Raw genomic sequence first — 14,848 nt, forward strand, 5'->3', positions numbered from 1 at the left:
CCCCCCCCATCGCTCCCTCCCCCCCCCCCATCGCTCCCTCCCCCCCCCCATCGCTCCCTCCCCCCCCCCATCGCTCCCTCCCCCCCCCCCCATCGCTCCCTCCCCCCCCCCCATCGCTCCCTCCCCCCCCCCCCCATCGCTCCCTCCCCCCCCACCATCGCTCCCTCCCCCACCCCATCGCTCCCTCCTCCCCCACCCCATCGCTCCCTCCCCCCCCCCACCATCGCTCCCTCCCCCCCCCCATCGCTCCCTCCCCCCCCCCCCCATCGCTCCCTCCCCTCCCCCCCATCGCTCCCTCCCCCCCCCATCGCTCCCTCCCCCCTCCCCATCGCTCCCTCCCCCCCCCCCCCATCGCTCCCTCCCCCCCCCCATCGCTACCTTCCCCCCCCCCCCATCGCTCCCTCCCCCCCCCCCCCATCGCTCCTCCCCCCCCCCCCATCGCTCCCTCCCCCCCCCCCCCATCGCTCCCTCCCCCCCCCCCCCCCCATCGCTCCCTCCCCCCCCCCCCCCCATCGCTCCCTCCCCCCTCCCCATCGCTCCCTCCCCCCTCCCCATCGCTCCCTCCCCCCCCCCCATCGCACCCCTCCCCCCCCCCATCGCTCCCTCCCCCCCCCCCTCCCTCGCTCCCTCCCTCTAGACCGAGCATTACAAGCTGGACTGGCACAGGTTTAACCTGAGGCAAAGGCTCCTGGGTGCCCAGCCAATCACTGTGGAGAACTTTGAGAATATAGCAGGTGCGTGATCCCTGATTTCAATTGATTTGTTCAGAAACCCCGGGGAATGGCATTGGGCCCCTGGGGAAGAGTCTCTCAGCAAATACAGCACCAGAGTTATGTGGGTCTCCCCAATGATGGGACAGGGTCAGTGTCTGCGATTGAGGGTTCCTACCAGAGAGTGCCCAGCACATGTAGATGGAGCTTTACTCTGTATCTAACCGTGCTGTACCTGCCCTGGGACACTCGTGTTGTGTGGCACTATCACCGTGCTAAATGGGATAGATTCAGAACAGATCTAGCAGCTCAAAACTGGGCATCCATGAGACTCTGTGGGCCATCAGCAGCAGCAGAATTGTATTCCAGCATAATCTTTAACCTCATGGCCCGCATATTCCTCACTCTACCATTACCAACAAGCCAGGGGATCAACCCTGTTCAATGAGGAATGTAGAAGAGCATGCCAGGAGCAGCACCAGGCGTACCTGAAAATGAGGTGCCAACCTGGTGAAGCTACAACTCAGGACTACATGCATGCTAAACAGCGGAAGCAACATGCTATAGACAGAGCTCAGCGATTCCACAACCAACGGATCAGATCAAAGCTCTGCAGTCCTGCCACATCCAGCCGTGAATGGTGGTGGACAATTAAACAACTAACGGGAAGAGGAAGCTCCGTGAACATCCCCGCCCTCAATGATTGTAGAGTCCAGCACGTGAGTGCAAAAGACAAGGCTGAAGCATTTGCAACCATCTTCAGCCAGAAGTGCCGAGTGGATGATCCATCTCGGCCTCCTCCCGATATCCCCACCATCACAGAAGCCAGTCTTCAGCCAATTCGATTCACTCCACGTGATATCAAGAAAGGGTTGAGTGCACTGGATACAGCAAAGGCTATGAGCCCCGACAATATCCCGGCTGTGGTGCTGAAGACATGTGCTCCAGAACTAGCCACGCCTCTAGCCAAACTGTTCTAGTACAGCTACAACACTGGCATCTACCCGACAATGTGGAAAATTGCCCAGGTACGTCCTGTCCACAAAAAGCTGGACAAAACCAATCCGGCCAATTACCACCCCATCAGTCTACTCTCAATCATCAGCAAAGTGATGGAAGGTGTCGTCGACAGTACTATCAAGCGGCACTTACTCACCAATAACCTGCTCACCGATGCTCAGTTTGGGTTCCGCCAGGACCACTCTGCTCCAGACCTCAGGTTCCGCCAGGACCACTCTGCTCCAGACCTCATCACAGCCTTGGTCCAAACATAGATAAAAGAGCTGAATTGCAGAGGTGAGGTGAGAGTGACTGCCCTTGACATCAAGGCAGCATTTTACCGAATGTGGCACCAAGGAGCCCGAGTAAAATTGAAATGGGAATCGGGGAAAACTTTCCAGTGGCTGGAGTCATACCTAGCACAAAGGAAGATGGTAGTGGTTGTTGGAGGCCAATCATCTGAGCCCCAGGACATTGCTGCAGGAGTTCCTCAGGGCAGTATCCTAGGCCCAACCATCTTCAGCTGCTTCATCAATGACCTTCCCTCCATCATAAGGTCAGAAATGGGGATGTTCGCTGATGATTGCACAGTGTTCAGTTCCATTCACAACCCCTCAAATAATGAAGCAGTCCAAGCCCGCATGCAGCAAGACCTGGACAACATCCAGGCTTGGGCTCATAAGTGGCAAGTAACATTCGTGCCAAACAAGTGCCAGGCAATGACCATCTCCAACAAGAGAGAGTCTAACCACTTCCCCTTGACATTCAATGGCATTACCATCGCCAAATCCCCCACCAACAACATCCTGGGGATCTCCATTGACCAGAAACTTAACTGGACCAGCCACATAAATACTTGTGGTTGCAAGAGCAGGTCAGAGGCTGGGTATTCTGCGGCGAGTGACTCACCTCCTGACTCCCCAAAGCCTTTCCACCATCGACAAGGCACAAGGCAGGAGTGTGATGGAATACTCTCCACTTGCCTGGATGAGTGCAGCTCCAAGAATACTCAAGAAGCTCGACACCGTCCAGGACAAAGCAGCCCGCTTGATTGGCACCCCATCCACCACCCTAAACATTCACTCCCTTCACCACCGGTGCACTGTGGCTCCAGTGTGTACCATCCACTGGAGGCACTGCAGCAACTCGCCAAGGCTTCTTCGACAGCACCTCCCAAACCCGCGACCTCTACCACCTAGAAGGACAAGAGCAGCAGGCACATGGGAACAACACCACCTGCACATTCCCCTCTCACCATCCCGACTTGGAAATATATCACCGTTCCTTCATCGTCATTGGGTCAAAATCCTGGAACTCCCTTCCTAACAGCACTGTGGGAGAACCTTCACCACACGGACTGCAGCGGTTCAAGAAGGCGGCTCACCACCACCTTCTCAAGGGCAATTAGGGATGGGCAATAAATGCCGGCCTCGCCAGCGACGCCCACATCCCATGAAGGAATAAAAAAAGACAGTGTAGAGGGAGCTTTACTCTGTATCTAACCCTGTACCTGCCCTGGGAGTGTTTGATGGGACAGTGTAGAGGGAGCCAGTGGTTCCTCTTCTCCTGTAATGTGTTGATTTTTCTCAGGTGAGGTATCCAGTATTTCCGGCTCTGATTCCGAAGAGACTGATTCTGACACTGAGCCCGAGCGGCTGCACTGTCGCAGCATCCAGAATATTCTCCATCCCGAGGATGAGGAACCTCCCACAGAGGAGAAGCCTCGAGGTCGGCTGAGTCATCGAGTCCTCTTCCAGACCTCGGAGGGCGAGTATCTCGCAGTCTATCGCTGTGTCCTGCAGGGTAAGCAGGTAAGGAGCTTCCCCGGTCCCCCTGCCCCCGTCTCCCCGGTCCCCCTGCCCCCGTCTCCCCGGTCCCCCTGCCCCCGTCTCCCCGGTCCCCCTGCCCCCGTCTCCCCGGTCCCCCTGCCCCCGTCTCCCCGGTCCCCCTGCCCCGGTCCCCCTGCCCCCGTCTCCCCGGTCCCCCTGCCCCCGTCTCCCCGGTCCCCCTGCCCCCGTCTCCCCGGTCCCCCTGCCCCCGTCTCCCCGGTCCCCCTGCCCCCGTCTCCCCGGTCCCCCTGCCCCCGTCTCCCCGGTCCCCCTGCCCCCGTCTCCCCGGTCCCCCTGCCCCCGTCTCCCCGGTCCCCCTGCCCCCGTCTCCCCGGTCCCCCTGCCCCCGTCTCCCCGGTCCCCCTGCCCCCGTCTCCCCGGTCCCCCTGCCCCCGTCTCCCCGGTCCCCCTGCCCCCGTCTCCCCGGTCCCCCCTGCCCCGGTCCCCCTGCCCCGGTCCCCCTGCCCCGGTCCCCCTGCCCCGGTCCCCCTGCCCCGGTCCCCCTGCCCCGGTCCCCCTGCCCCGGTCCCCCTGCCCCGGTCCCCCTGCCCCGGTCCCCCTGCCCCGGTCCCCCTGCCCCGGTCCCCCTGCCCCCGTCTCCCCGGTCCCCCTGCCCCCTCCCCCTCCACATCTCCCTGGTCCCCCTCCTCCCCGGTCCCTCCCTCCTCCAACCCCCCCCCCCCCGTTTCCTCGGTCCCCCCCCGGTCCCCCCTCCCCAATGAAGATCTTTTTGAAGTGTGGTCACTGTTTTATGTAGGAAACACGGCAGCCAATTTGCACACAGCAAGATCTCACTAACAGCAATGTGATCATGACCAGATAATCTGTTTTTCGTGATGTTGGTTGTGGCATAAACATTGGCCAGGACACCAGGGAGAACTCCCCTGCTCTTCTTCGAAATAGTGGCCTTGGGATCTATTACATCCACCTGAGAGGGCAGACAGGGCCTCGATTTAACGATTCATCTGAAAGACTCCCCCTCCGACAATGCGGCACTCCCTCAGTACTGCCCCTCCGACAGTGCAGCACTCCCTCAGTACTGCCCCTCCGACAGTGCGGCGCTCCCTCAGTACTGCCCCTCCGACAGTGCGGCGCTCCCTCAGTACTGCCCCTCCGACAGTGCGGCGCTCCCTCAGTACTGCCCCTCCGACAGTGCGGCGCTCCCTCAGTACTGCCCCTCCGACAGTGCGGCGCTCCCTCAGTACTGCCCCTCCGACAGTGCGGCGCTCCCTCAGTACTGCCCCTCCGACAGTGCGGCGCTCCCTCAGTACTGCCCCTCCGACAGTGCGGCGCTCCCTCAGTACTGCCCCTCCGACAGTGCGGCGCTCCCTCAGTACTGCCCCTCCGACAGTGCGGCGCTCCCTCAGTACTGCCCCTCCGACAGTGCGGCGCTCCCTCAGTACTGCCCCTCCGACAGTGCGGCGCTCCCTCAGTACTGCCCCTCCGACAGTGCGGCGCTCCCTCAGTACTGCCCCTCCGACAGTGCGGCGCTCCCTCAGTACTGCCCCTCCGACAGTGCGGCGCTCCCTCAGTACTGCCCCTCCGACAGTGCGGCGCTCCCTCAGTACTGCCCCTCCGACAGTGCGGCGCTCCCTCAGTACTGCCCCTCCGACAGTGCGGCGCTCCCTCAGTACTGCCCCTCCGACAGTGCGGCGCTCCCTCAGTACTGCCCCTCCGACAGTGCGGCGCTCCCTCAGTACTGCCCCTCCGACAGTGCGGCGCTCCCTCAGTACTGCCCCTCCGACAGTGCGGCGCTCCCTCAGTACTGCCCCTCCGACAGTGCGGCGCTCCCTCAGTACTGCCCCTCCGACAGTGCGGCGCTCCCTCAGTACTGCCCCTCCGACAGTGCGGCGCTCCCTCAGTACTGCCCCTCCGACAGTGCGGCGCTCCCTCAGTACTGCCCCTCCGACAGTGCGGCGCTCCCTCAGTACTGCCCCTCCGACAGTGCGGCGCTCCCTCAGTACTGCCCCTCCGACAGTGCGGCGCTCCCTCAGTACTGCCCCTCCGACAGTGCGGCGCTCCCTCAGTACTGCCCCTCCGACAGTGCGGCGCTCCCTCAGTACTGCCCCTCCGACAGTGCGGCGCTCCCTCAGTACTGCCCCTCCGACAGTGCGGCGCTCCCTCAGTACTGCCCCTCCGACAGTGCGGCGCTCCCTCAGTACTGCCCCTCCGACAGTGCGGCGCTCCCTCAGTACTGCCCCTCCGACAGTGCGGCGCTCCCTCAGTACTGCCCCTCCGACAGTGCGGCGCTCCCTCAGTACTGCCCCTCCGACAGTGCGGCGCTCCCTCAGTACTGCCCCTCCGACAGTGCGGCGCTCCCTCAGTACTGCCCCTCCGACAGTGCGGCGCTCCCTCAGTACTGCCCCTCCGACAGTGCGGCGCTCCCTCAGTACTGCCCCTCCGACAGTGCGGCGCTCCCTCAGTACTGCCCCTCCGACAGTGCGGCGCTCCCTCAGTACTGCCCCTCCGACAGTGCGGCGCTCCCTCAGTACTGCCCCTCCGACAGTGCGGCGCTCCCTCAGTACTGCCCCTCCGACAGTGCGGCGCTCCCTCAGTACTGCCCCTCCGACAGTGCGGCGCTCCCTCAGTACTGCCCCTCCGACAGTGCGGCGCTCCCTCAGTACTGCCCCTCCGACAGTGCGGCGCTCCCTCAGTACTGCCCCTCCGACAGTGCGGCGCTCCCTCAGTACTGCCCCTCCGACAGTGCGGCGCTCCCTCAGTACTGCCCCTCCGACAGTGCGGCGCTCCCTCAGTACTGCCCCTCCGACAGTGCGGCGCTCCCTCAGTACTGCCCCTCCGACAGTGCGGCGCTCCCTCAGTACTGCCCCTCCGACAGTGCGGCGCTCCCTCAGTACTGCCCCTCCGACAGTGCGGCGCTCCCTCAGTACTGCCCCTCCGACAGTGCGGCGCTCCCTCAGTACTGCCCCTCCGACAGTGCGGCGCTCCCTCAGTACTGCCCCTCTAACAGTGCAGCGCTCCCTCAGCAGTGTGTAAACCTGGATTATGGGCTGAAGTCTCTGGATACTAGAACACGTTGCATTTATTTCACGCCTTTAAGGTAGTAAAACATCCCATGGTGCTTCACAGGAGCGATTATCAAAAAAAATTTGACAACGAGCCACATAAGGAGATGTTAGGACAGGTGACCAAAAGCTTGGTCAAAGAGGGAGGTTTTAAGGAGCGTCTTAAAGGAGGAGAGAGAGGTGGAGAGGTTTAGGGAGGGAATTCCAGAGCTTAGGGCCTAGGCAGCTGAAGGCACGGCCGCCAATGGTGGAGCGATGGAAATCGGGGATGGACAAGAGGGAAACCAGGGAATTATAGACCAGTTAGCCTAACATCTGTTGTGGGGAAATTGCTGGAGTCTATAATTAAGGATAGGGTGACTGAACACCTTGAGAATTTTCAGTTAATCAGAGAGACCCAGCATGGATTTGTGAAAGGTAGGTCGTGCCTGACAAACCTGATTGAATTTTTTGAAGAGGTGACTAAAGTAGTGGACAGGGGAATGTCAATGGATGTTATTTATATGAACTTCCAGAAGGCATTTGATAAGGTCCCACATAAGAGACTGTTAGCTAAGATAGAAGCCCATGGAATCGAGGGAAAAGTACGGACTTGGTTAGGAAATTGGCTGAGCGAAAGGCGACAGAGAGTAGGGATAATGGGTAGGTCCCGCAGGGATCTGTCTTGGGGCCTCAATTATTCACAATATTTATTAACGACTTAGATGAAGGCATAGAAAGTCTCATATCTAAGTTTGCTGATGACACAAAGATTGGTGGCATTGTAAGCAGTGTAGATGAAAACATAAAATTACAAAGCGATATTGATAGATTAGGTGAATGGGCAAAACTGTGGCAAATGGAATTCAATGTAGACAAATGTGAGGTCATCCACTTTGGATCAAAAAAGGATAGAACAGGGTACTTTCTAAATGGTAAAAAGTTAAAAACAGTGGATGTCCAAAGGGACTTAGGGGTTCAGTTACATAGATCATTGAAGTGTCATTGAAGTTACGAGGAGAGATTACACAAATTGGGGTTGTATTCACTGGAGTTTAGAAGGTTAAGGGGTGATCTGATCGAAGTTTATAAGATATTAAGGGGAACGGATAGGGTGGATAGAGAGAAACTATTTCCCCTGGTTGGGGATTCTTGGAGTAGGGGGCACAGTCTAAAAATTAGAGCCAGACCTTTCAGGAGTGAGATTAGAAAACATTTCTACACACAAAGGGTGGTAGAAGTTTGGAACTCTCTTCCGCAAATGGCAATTGATACTAGCTCAATTGCTAAATTTCAATCTGAGATAGATAGCTTTTTGGCAATCAAAGGTATTAAGGGATATGGGCCAAAGGCAGGTATATGGAGTTGGATCACAGATCAGCCATGATCTTATCAAATGGCGGAGCAGGCACGAGGGGCTGAATGGCCTACTCCTGTTCCTATGTTCCTAATTGGAGGAGTGTAGAGATCCTCAAATAACCAACAGGACAAGATTACACTGGTGAATTCAGCTGCTGGGGGAGTGCATTGTGCCAAGCAGGGTACATGAAGCTCAGCGGCAGTGAGAGGGGGAAGCACTAACTGTCGTTCAAATCCCTTTGTGGCCTCGCCCCTCCCTCTCTCTGTAACCTCCTCCAGCCCTACAACCCTCCGAGATCTCTGCACTGACAGGGACAGTCAGTGACCCAGCCCCTCCCCCGCACCCCCCGGGGACAGTCAGTGACCCAGCCCCTCCCCCGCACCCCCCGGGGACAGTCAGTGACCCAGCCCCTCCCCCGCACCCCCCGGGGACAGTCAGTGACCCAGCCCCTCCCCCGCACCCCCTGGGGACAGTCAGTGACCCAGCCTCTCCCCCCGCACCCCCCAGGGACAGTCAGTGACCCAGCCCCCCCCGCCAGGGGACAGTCAGTTTGCTCCTCGAGCAGGATGAATTATTAACCAGTTGAAGGACACAGGCTTCTGCTTTAGCTGAGTGTGAATTTGAAAGGGAGGAGCCGGGGTAGGGGTCTGGGCCAGGTTGGCAGGGGTTAAGAGTCTCCTCTATACGACCCACATGAATCTGAACTGGTCTGACCTGTAACTGGGAGATACACAAGTTAACACAGTGTACCCGATAGGCCAGTGACAATCATCAGGCACTGAGAGGGAAGGTGAGACATTTCCAACAAGCTCCTGCCAATGGCTCAGTAGGTAAATCCACCATGTGGTGCGTCGCAGAACCCCACAGAGCAGGAGAGCACCGCCCGGTTTGGGACCGAGTCCCCCATCAGACCCCCGAGTCCCCTGTCGGCCCCCGGGTTTTGCCCCCCACCCCCCCCCAACAAGCCCCCTGTCGACCCCCTCCTGAGCCCCCCAGTCCCCGTCGACAGTCACACTTAGTCTGCGCAGCTTGAGGGCTTCCGGTCTGGAATGTTTTCTCGATCCTCTCAGTCCGCCCCTGTCGGTTGCCGGGGTTATCTGGGCGCACGGGGTTTATCGGATTTCATTGGGTACACGGGCCGTGTCGGGGCACTCGGGCTGCGGGCACACCTCAGGTCACTGGGGGGGGTGGGGTGGGGGTTCAGGGACTAATTCTTTCTGTGGTTGAGCCCCCCCCATTGTGTAAAGTGTTGGGGCTTCTGCCAAGTGCCCTTGTAATCACCTCTGTTCCCACAGGACCCCGTGAGTGAGGAGAGACTCCTGTCATCGCTACTCCACCTCGGCCCTCAAACCATCTGGGTCATTCTGATGGCGGGCGGCGGTCATTTTGCTGGAGCAGTGTTTCGAGGGCAAGTACAGGGTCATGTTAAGGTGGTCTTCCTGTGGGGGGGGTCTGTCGTTCATCAGGGAGGTGGGGGGCTGTGCCCACAGGGGCGGCAGAGATTTAATAATGTTCAGCCCTGTAACAAACTGTTTGTCAAGGGACAGAATCCCACACAGTGCTCTGCTCAACAAGAGCTCTCAGCAAATACGGCACCAGAGCCCTGTGATTCCCCCCACAGTGATGGGACAGGATCAGTGTCTGTGATTGAGGGTTCCTCCAGGAGGGTACCCAGCACATGTACAGGGAGCTTTACTCTGTATCTAACCTGTGCTGTACCTGCCCCGGGAGTGTTTGATGGGACAGTGTAGAGGGAGCTTTACTCTGTATCTAACACTGTACCTGCCCTGGGAGTGTTTGATGGGACAGTGTAGAGGGAGCTTTACTCTGTATCTAACCCGTGCTGTACCTGCCCTGGGAGTGTTTGATGGGACAGTGTAGAGGGAGCTTTACTCTGTATCTAACCTGTGCTGTACCTGCCCTGGGAGTGTTTGATGGGTCAGTGTAGAGGGAGCTTTACTCTGTATCTAACCTGTGCTGTACCTGCCCTGGGAGTGTTTGATGGGACAGTGTAGAGGGAGCTTTACTCTGTATCTAACCCTGTACCTGCCCCGGGAGTGTTTGATGGGACAGTATTGTGGTATATTTTTGTTCCTGTGATTACTCCCTATGATCGCTCTTTCCCTCAGGAGTGAAGCTGTGCTCCACAAGACGTTTCATCGATACACAGTGAGGGCGAAGTGTGGAGTCGCCCAGGGTGCCCGGGACGGGCAGAACCGCAGCCGAGCCCCCAAGTCAGCCGGAGCCTCCCTCAGACGCTACAACGAAGCCGCTCTCGTCAAGGTGTCTGGTTTGTTATCACCTTCGGCCCGATTGCTGGTATCGGCTCTGAATGTTTGTGTTACACACACACCACGACTCTCATCAGAACAGCACGGCCAGAGGGGTCTCGCGATCAACACAGTATTGCCCGCTGTATTTATATACCGCCTCCCCCCACCCCTGCGGGACATCCCAAAGAGCTTCACGGTCAACTAAGCACTTTTTGAACTGTAGTCATTGTTGTAGGAAACACAACAAGATCCCACAAATGGTGCTGAGCCTCCGACGGTGCTGAGCCTCCGACGGTGCGGCGCTCCCTCGGTGCTGAGCCTCCGACGGTGCGGCGCTCCCTCGGTGCTGAGCCTCCGACGGTGCGGCGCTCCCTCGGTGCTGAGCCTCCGACGGTGCGGCGCTCCCTCGGTGCTGAGCCTCCGACGGTGCGGCGCTCCCTCGGTGCTGAGCCTCCGACGGTGCGGCGCTCCCTCGGTGCTGAGCCTCCGACGGTGCGGCGCTCCCTCGGTGCTGAGCCTCCGACGGTGCGGCGCTCCCTCGGTGCTGAGCCTCCGACGGTGCGGCGCTCCCTCGGTGCTGAGCCTCCGACGGTGCGGCGCTCCCTCGGTGCTGAGCCTCCGACGGTGCGGCGCTCCCTCGGTGCTGAGCCTCCGACGGTGCGGCGCTCCCTCGGTGCTGAGCCTCCGACGGTGCGGCGCTCCCTCGGTGCTGAGCCTCCGACGGTGCGGCGCTCCCTCGGTGCTGAGCCTCCGACGGTGCGGCGCTCCCTCGGTGCTGAGCCTCCGACGGTGCGGCGCTCCCTCGGTGCTGAGCCTCCGACGGTGCGGCGCTCCCTCGGTGCTGAGCCTCCGACGGTGCGGCGCTCCCTCGGTGCTGAGCCTCCGACGGTGCGGCGCTCCCTCGGTGCTGAGCCTCCGACGGTGCGGCGCTCCCTCGGTGCTGAGCCTCCGACGGTGCGGCGCTCCCTCGGTGCTGAGCCTCCGACGGTGCGGCGCTCCCTCGGTGCTGAGCCTCCGACGGTGCGGCGCTCCCTCGGTGCGGCGCCTCCGACGGTGCGGCGCCTCCGACGGTGCGGCGCCTCCGACGGTGCGGCGCCTCCGACGGTGCGGCGCTCCCTCGGTGCTGAGCCTCCGACGGTGCGGCGCTCCCTCGGTGCTGAGCCTCCGACGGTGCGGCGCTCCCCCGGTGCTGAGCCTCCGACGGTGCGGCGCTCCCCCGGTGTGCTGAGCCTCCGACGGTGCGGCGCTCCCCCGGTGCTGAGCCTCCGACGGTGCGGCGCTCCCCCGGTGTGCTGAGCCTCCGACGGTGCGGCGCTCCCCCGGTGCTGAGCCTCCGACGGTGCGGCGCTCCCCCGGTGCTGAGCCTCCGACGGCGCGGCGCTCCCCCGGTGCTGAGCCTCCGACGGCGCGGCGCTCCCCCGGTGCTGAGCCTCCGACGGCGCGGCGCTCCCCCGGTGCTGAGCCTCCGACGGCGCGGCGCTCCCCCGGTGCTGAGCCTCCGACGGCGCGGCGCTCCCCCGGTGCTGAGCCTCCGACGGCGCGGCGCTCCCCCGGTGCTGAGCCTCCGACGGCGCGGCGCTCCCCCGGTGCTGAGCCTCCGACGGCGCGGCGCTCCCCCGGTGCTGAGCCTCCGACGGCGCGGCGCTCCCCCGGTGCTGAGCCTCCGACGGCGCGGCGCTCCCCCGGTGCTGAGCCTCCGACGGCGCGGCGCTCCCCCGGTGCTGAGCCTCCGACGGCGCGGCGCTCCCCCGGTGCTGAGCCTCCGACGGCGCGGCGCTCCCCCGGTGCTGAGCCTCCGACGGCGCGGCGCTCCCCCGGTGCTGAGCCTCCGACGGCGCGGCGCTCCCCCGGTGCTGAGCCTCCGACGGCGCGGCGCTCCCCCGGTGCTGAGCCTCCGACGGCGCGGCGCTCCCCCGGTGCTGAGCCTCCGACGGCGCGGCGCTCCCCCGGTGCTGAGCCTCCGACGGCGCGGCGCTCCCCCGGTGCTGAGCCTCCGACGGCGCGGCGCTCCCCCGGTGCTGAGCCTCCGACGGCGCGGCGCTCCCCCGGTGCTGAGCCTCCGACGGCGCGGCGCTCCCTCGGTGCTGCATTGCAGAGGATTATGAGCTCAAGTCTCTGGAGTGAGGCTTGCATCCAGAACCTTCTGACTCAAGCAAGAGAGATACCCACAGAGCCACGGCCGACACCATTTCACCCTCGGGTATTTTGGTCGGAAGAATGAGGAGAGGCAATATGAACTAAATGGTACAATTATAAAGGGGGTGCAGGAACAGAGACACCTGCGGGTGTAGGTACACAAATCATTGAAGATGGCAGGACAAGTTGAGAAAGTGGTTAAAAAAGCTTACGGGATCCTGGGCTTTATAAATAGAGGCATAGAGTACAAAAGCAAGGAAGTTATGATGAGCCTTTTTAAAACACTTGTAAGGCCCCAACTGGAGTATTGTGTTCAATTCTGGGCACCGCACTTTAGGAAGGATGTAAAGGCCTTAGAGAGGGTGCAGAGGAGATTTACTGGAATGGTTCCAGGGATGAGGGACTGGGTAGATGCTGAGAGATTGTTTCCCCTTTCTGGAGAGTCTAGAATTAGGGGGCATAATCGCAGGATAAGGGGTCGGCCATTCAAGACTGAGATGAGGAATTTCTTCATGCAGAGGGTTGTCAATCTTTAGAATTCTCTACACCAGAGGGTTCTGGATGCTGAGTCATTGAATATATTCAAGGCTGAGATCGATAGATTTTGGGACTCGAGGGGAATCAAGGGATATGGGGATCGGGCGGGAAAGTGGAGTTATCATAGAAGTTACAACATGTCCATGTCGGCCCAACATGTCCATGTCGCCCAGTTTATACCACTAAGCTAGTCCCAATTGCCTGCACTTGGCCCATATCCCTCTATACCCATCTTACCCATGTAACTGTCCAAATGCTTTTTAAAAGACAAAATTGTACCCGCCTCTACTACTGCCTCTGGCAGCTCGTTCCAGACACTCACCACCCTTTGAGTGAAAAAATTGCCCCTCTGGACCCTTTTGTATCTCTCCCCTCTCACCTTAAATCTATGCCCCCTCGTTATAGACTCCCCTACCTTTGGGAAAAGATTTTGACTATCTACCTTATCTATGCCCCTCATTATTTTATAGACTTCTATAAGATCACCCCTAAACCTCCTACTCTCCAGGGAAAAAAGTCCCAGTCTGTCTAACCTCTCCCTATAAGTCAAACCATCAAGTCCCGGTAGCATCCTAGTAAATCTTTTCTGCACTCTTTCTAGTTTAATAATATCCTTTCTATAATAGGGTGACCAGAACTGTACACAGTATTCCAAGTGTGGCCTCACCAATGCCCTGTACAACTTCAACAAGACATCCCAACTCCTGCATTCAATGTTCTGACCAATGAAACCAAGCATGCCGAATGCCGCCTTCACCATCCGCATCGGAGCAATGGGAGTCTTTCAGGAGGGAGATTGAGACCATACAATGGCAACATGTTCCCGTAAAGCTCAAGGGTGGTTCCAAGAACTCCAGGGAACCTTGGATGTCAGGGGATATACGAGAATGGATTAGGAAAAAAAGGAGGGCTTTTGGCAGATACAAAAGGCTAAAGACGGAGGAAGCCCTAGAGGAGTACAAAAAGTGCAGGGGGATACTTAAAAAAGAAATTAGGAGATCAAGGAGGGGCCATGAAATAACACTGGCGAGCAAAATAAAGGAAAATCCTAAGATGTTTTATAAGTATATTAAGGGTAAGAGGATGACTAGGGAAAAAATAGGGCCCATTAGGGACAAAAATGGCAATCTGTGTGTGGAGCCGGCAGATGTAGGAGGGGTTCTAAATGAATTTTTTGCATCTGTTTTCACTATGGAGAAGGACGATGTCGACATAGAAATATGGCAGGGGGACTGTGATATACTCGAACATATTAACATCGAGCGGGAGGAGGTATTGGCGGTTTTAGCAGGCCTAAAAATGGATAAATCCCCAGGATACGAAATGTATCCCAGGCTACTGTGTGAGGCAAAGGAGGAGATTGCGGGGGCTCTAACACATATATTCAGAACCTCTCTGGCCACAGGGGATGTGCCAGAGGACTGGAGAACCGCTAATGTAGTACCGTTATTCAAGAAGGGGAGTAGGGAAAAACCGGGGAACTACAGGCCAGTGAGCCTAACATCAGTGGTAGGAAAATTATTGGAAAAAATTCTGAAGGACAAAATTAGTCTCCACTTGGAGAAGCAAGGATTAATCAGGGATAGTCAACATGGCTTTGTCAAGGGAAGATCATGTCTGACTAATTTGATTGAATTTTTTGAGGGGGTGACTAGGCGTGTGGATGAGGGTAACGCAGTGGATGTGGTATACATGGATTTCAGTAAGGCCTTCGATAAAGTCCCGCACAGGAGACTGGTCAAGAAGGTACGAGCCCATGGAATCCAGGGTGCCTTGGCACTTTGGATACAAAACTGGCTTAGTGGCAGAAGGCAGAGGGTGATGGTCGAAGGTTGTTTTTGTGACTGGAAGCCTGTGGCCAGTGGGGTACCACAGGGATCGGTGCTGGGTCCCTTGCTGTTTGTGGTCTACATTAATGACTTGGATATGAATGTAAAAGGTATGATCAGTAAGTTCACTGATGATACAAAAATTGGTAGGGTGGTAAATAGCGAGGAGGATA

At 58.9% G+C, this 14,848-nt stretch overlaps 1 protein-coding gene across 5 annotated transcripts in view; it reads left to right on the forward strand.

The window, feature by feature from the left end:
* Positions 1 to 14,848, forward strand: part of ankzf1 (ankyrin repeat and zinc finger peptidyl tRNA hydrolase 1) — a 50,335-nt gene that overhangs the window by 12,881 nt on the left and 22,606 nt on the right. For all 5 annotated transcript variants that reach the window (XM_067981195.1, XM_067981196.1, XM_067981197.1 and 2 more), the window contains 4 exons: positions 638 to 734; positions 3,300 to 3,520; positions 9,196 to 9,308; positions 10,030 to 10,183. In XM_067981195.1, the coding sequence (XP_067837296.1) occupies positions 638 to 734; positions 3,300 to 3,520; positions 9,196 to 9,308; positions 10,030 to 10,183 (585 nt within the window). The remainder of the gene's footprint in view (positions 1 to 637; positions 735 to 3,299; positions 3,521 to 9,195; positions 9,309 to 10,029; positions 10,184 to 14,848) is intronic.

This window comes from Heptranchias perlo, unplaced genomic scaffold, assembly GCF_035084215.1.
Source record: "Heptranchias perlo isolate sHepPer1 unplaced genomic scaffold, sHepPer1.hap1 HAP1_SCAFFOLD_689, whole genome shotgun sequence".
Taxonomy (NCBI): Eukaryota; Metazoa; Chordata; class Chondrichthyes; order Hexanchiformes; family Hexanchidae; genus Heptranchias; species Heptranchias perlo.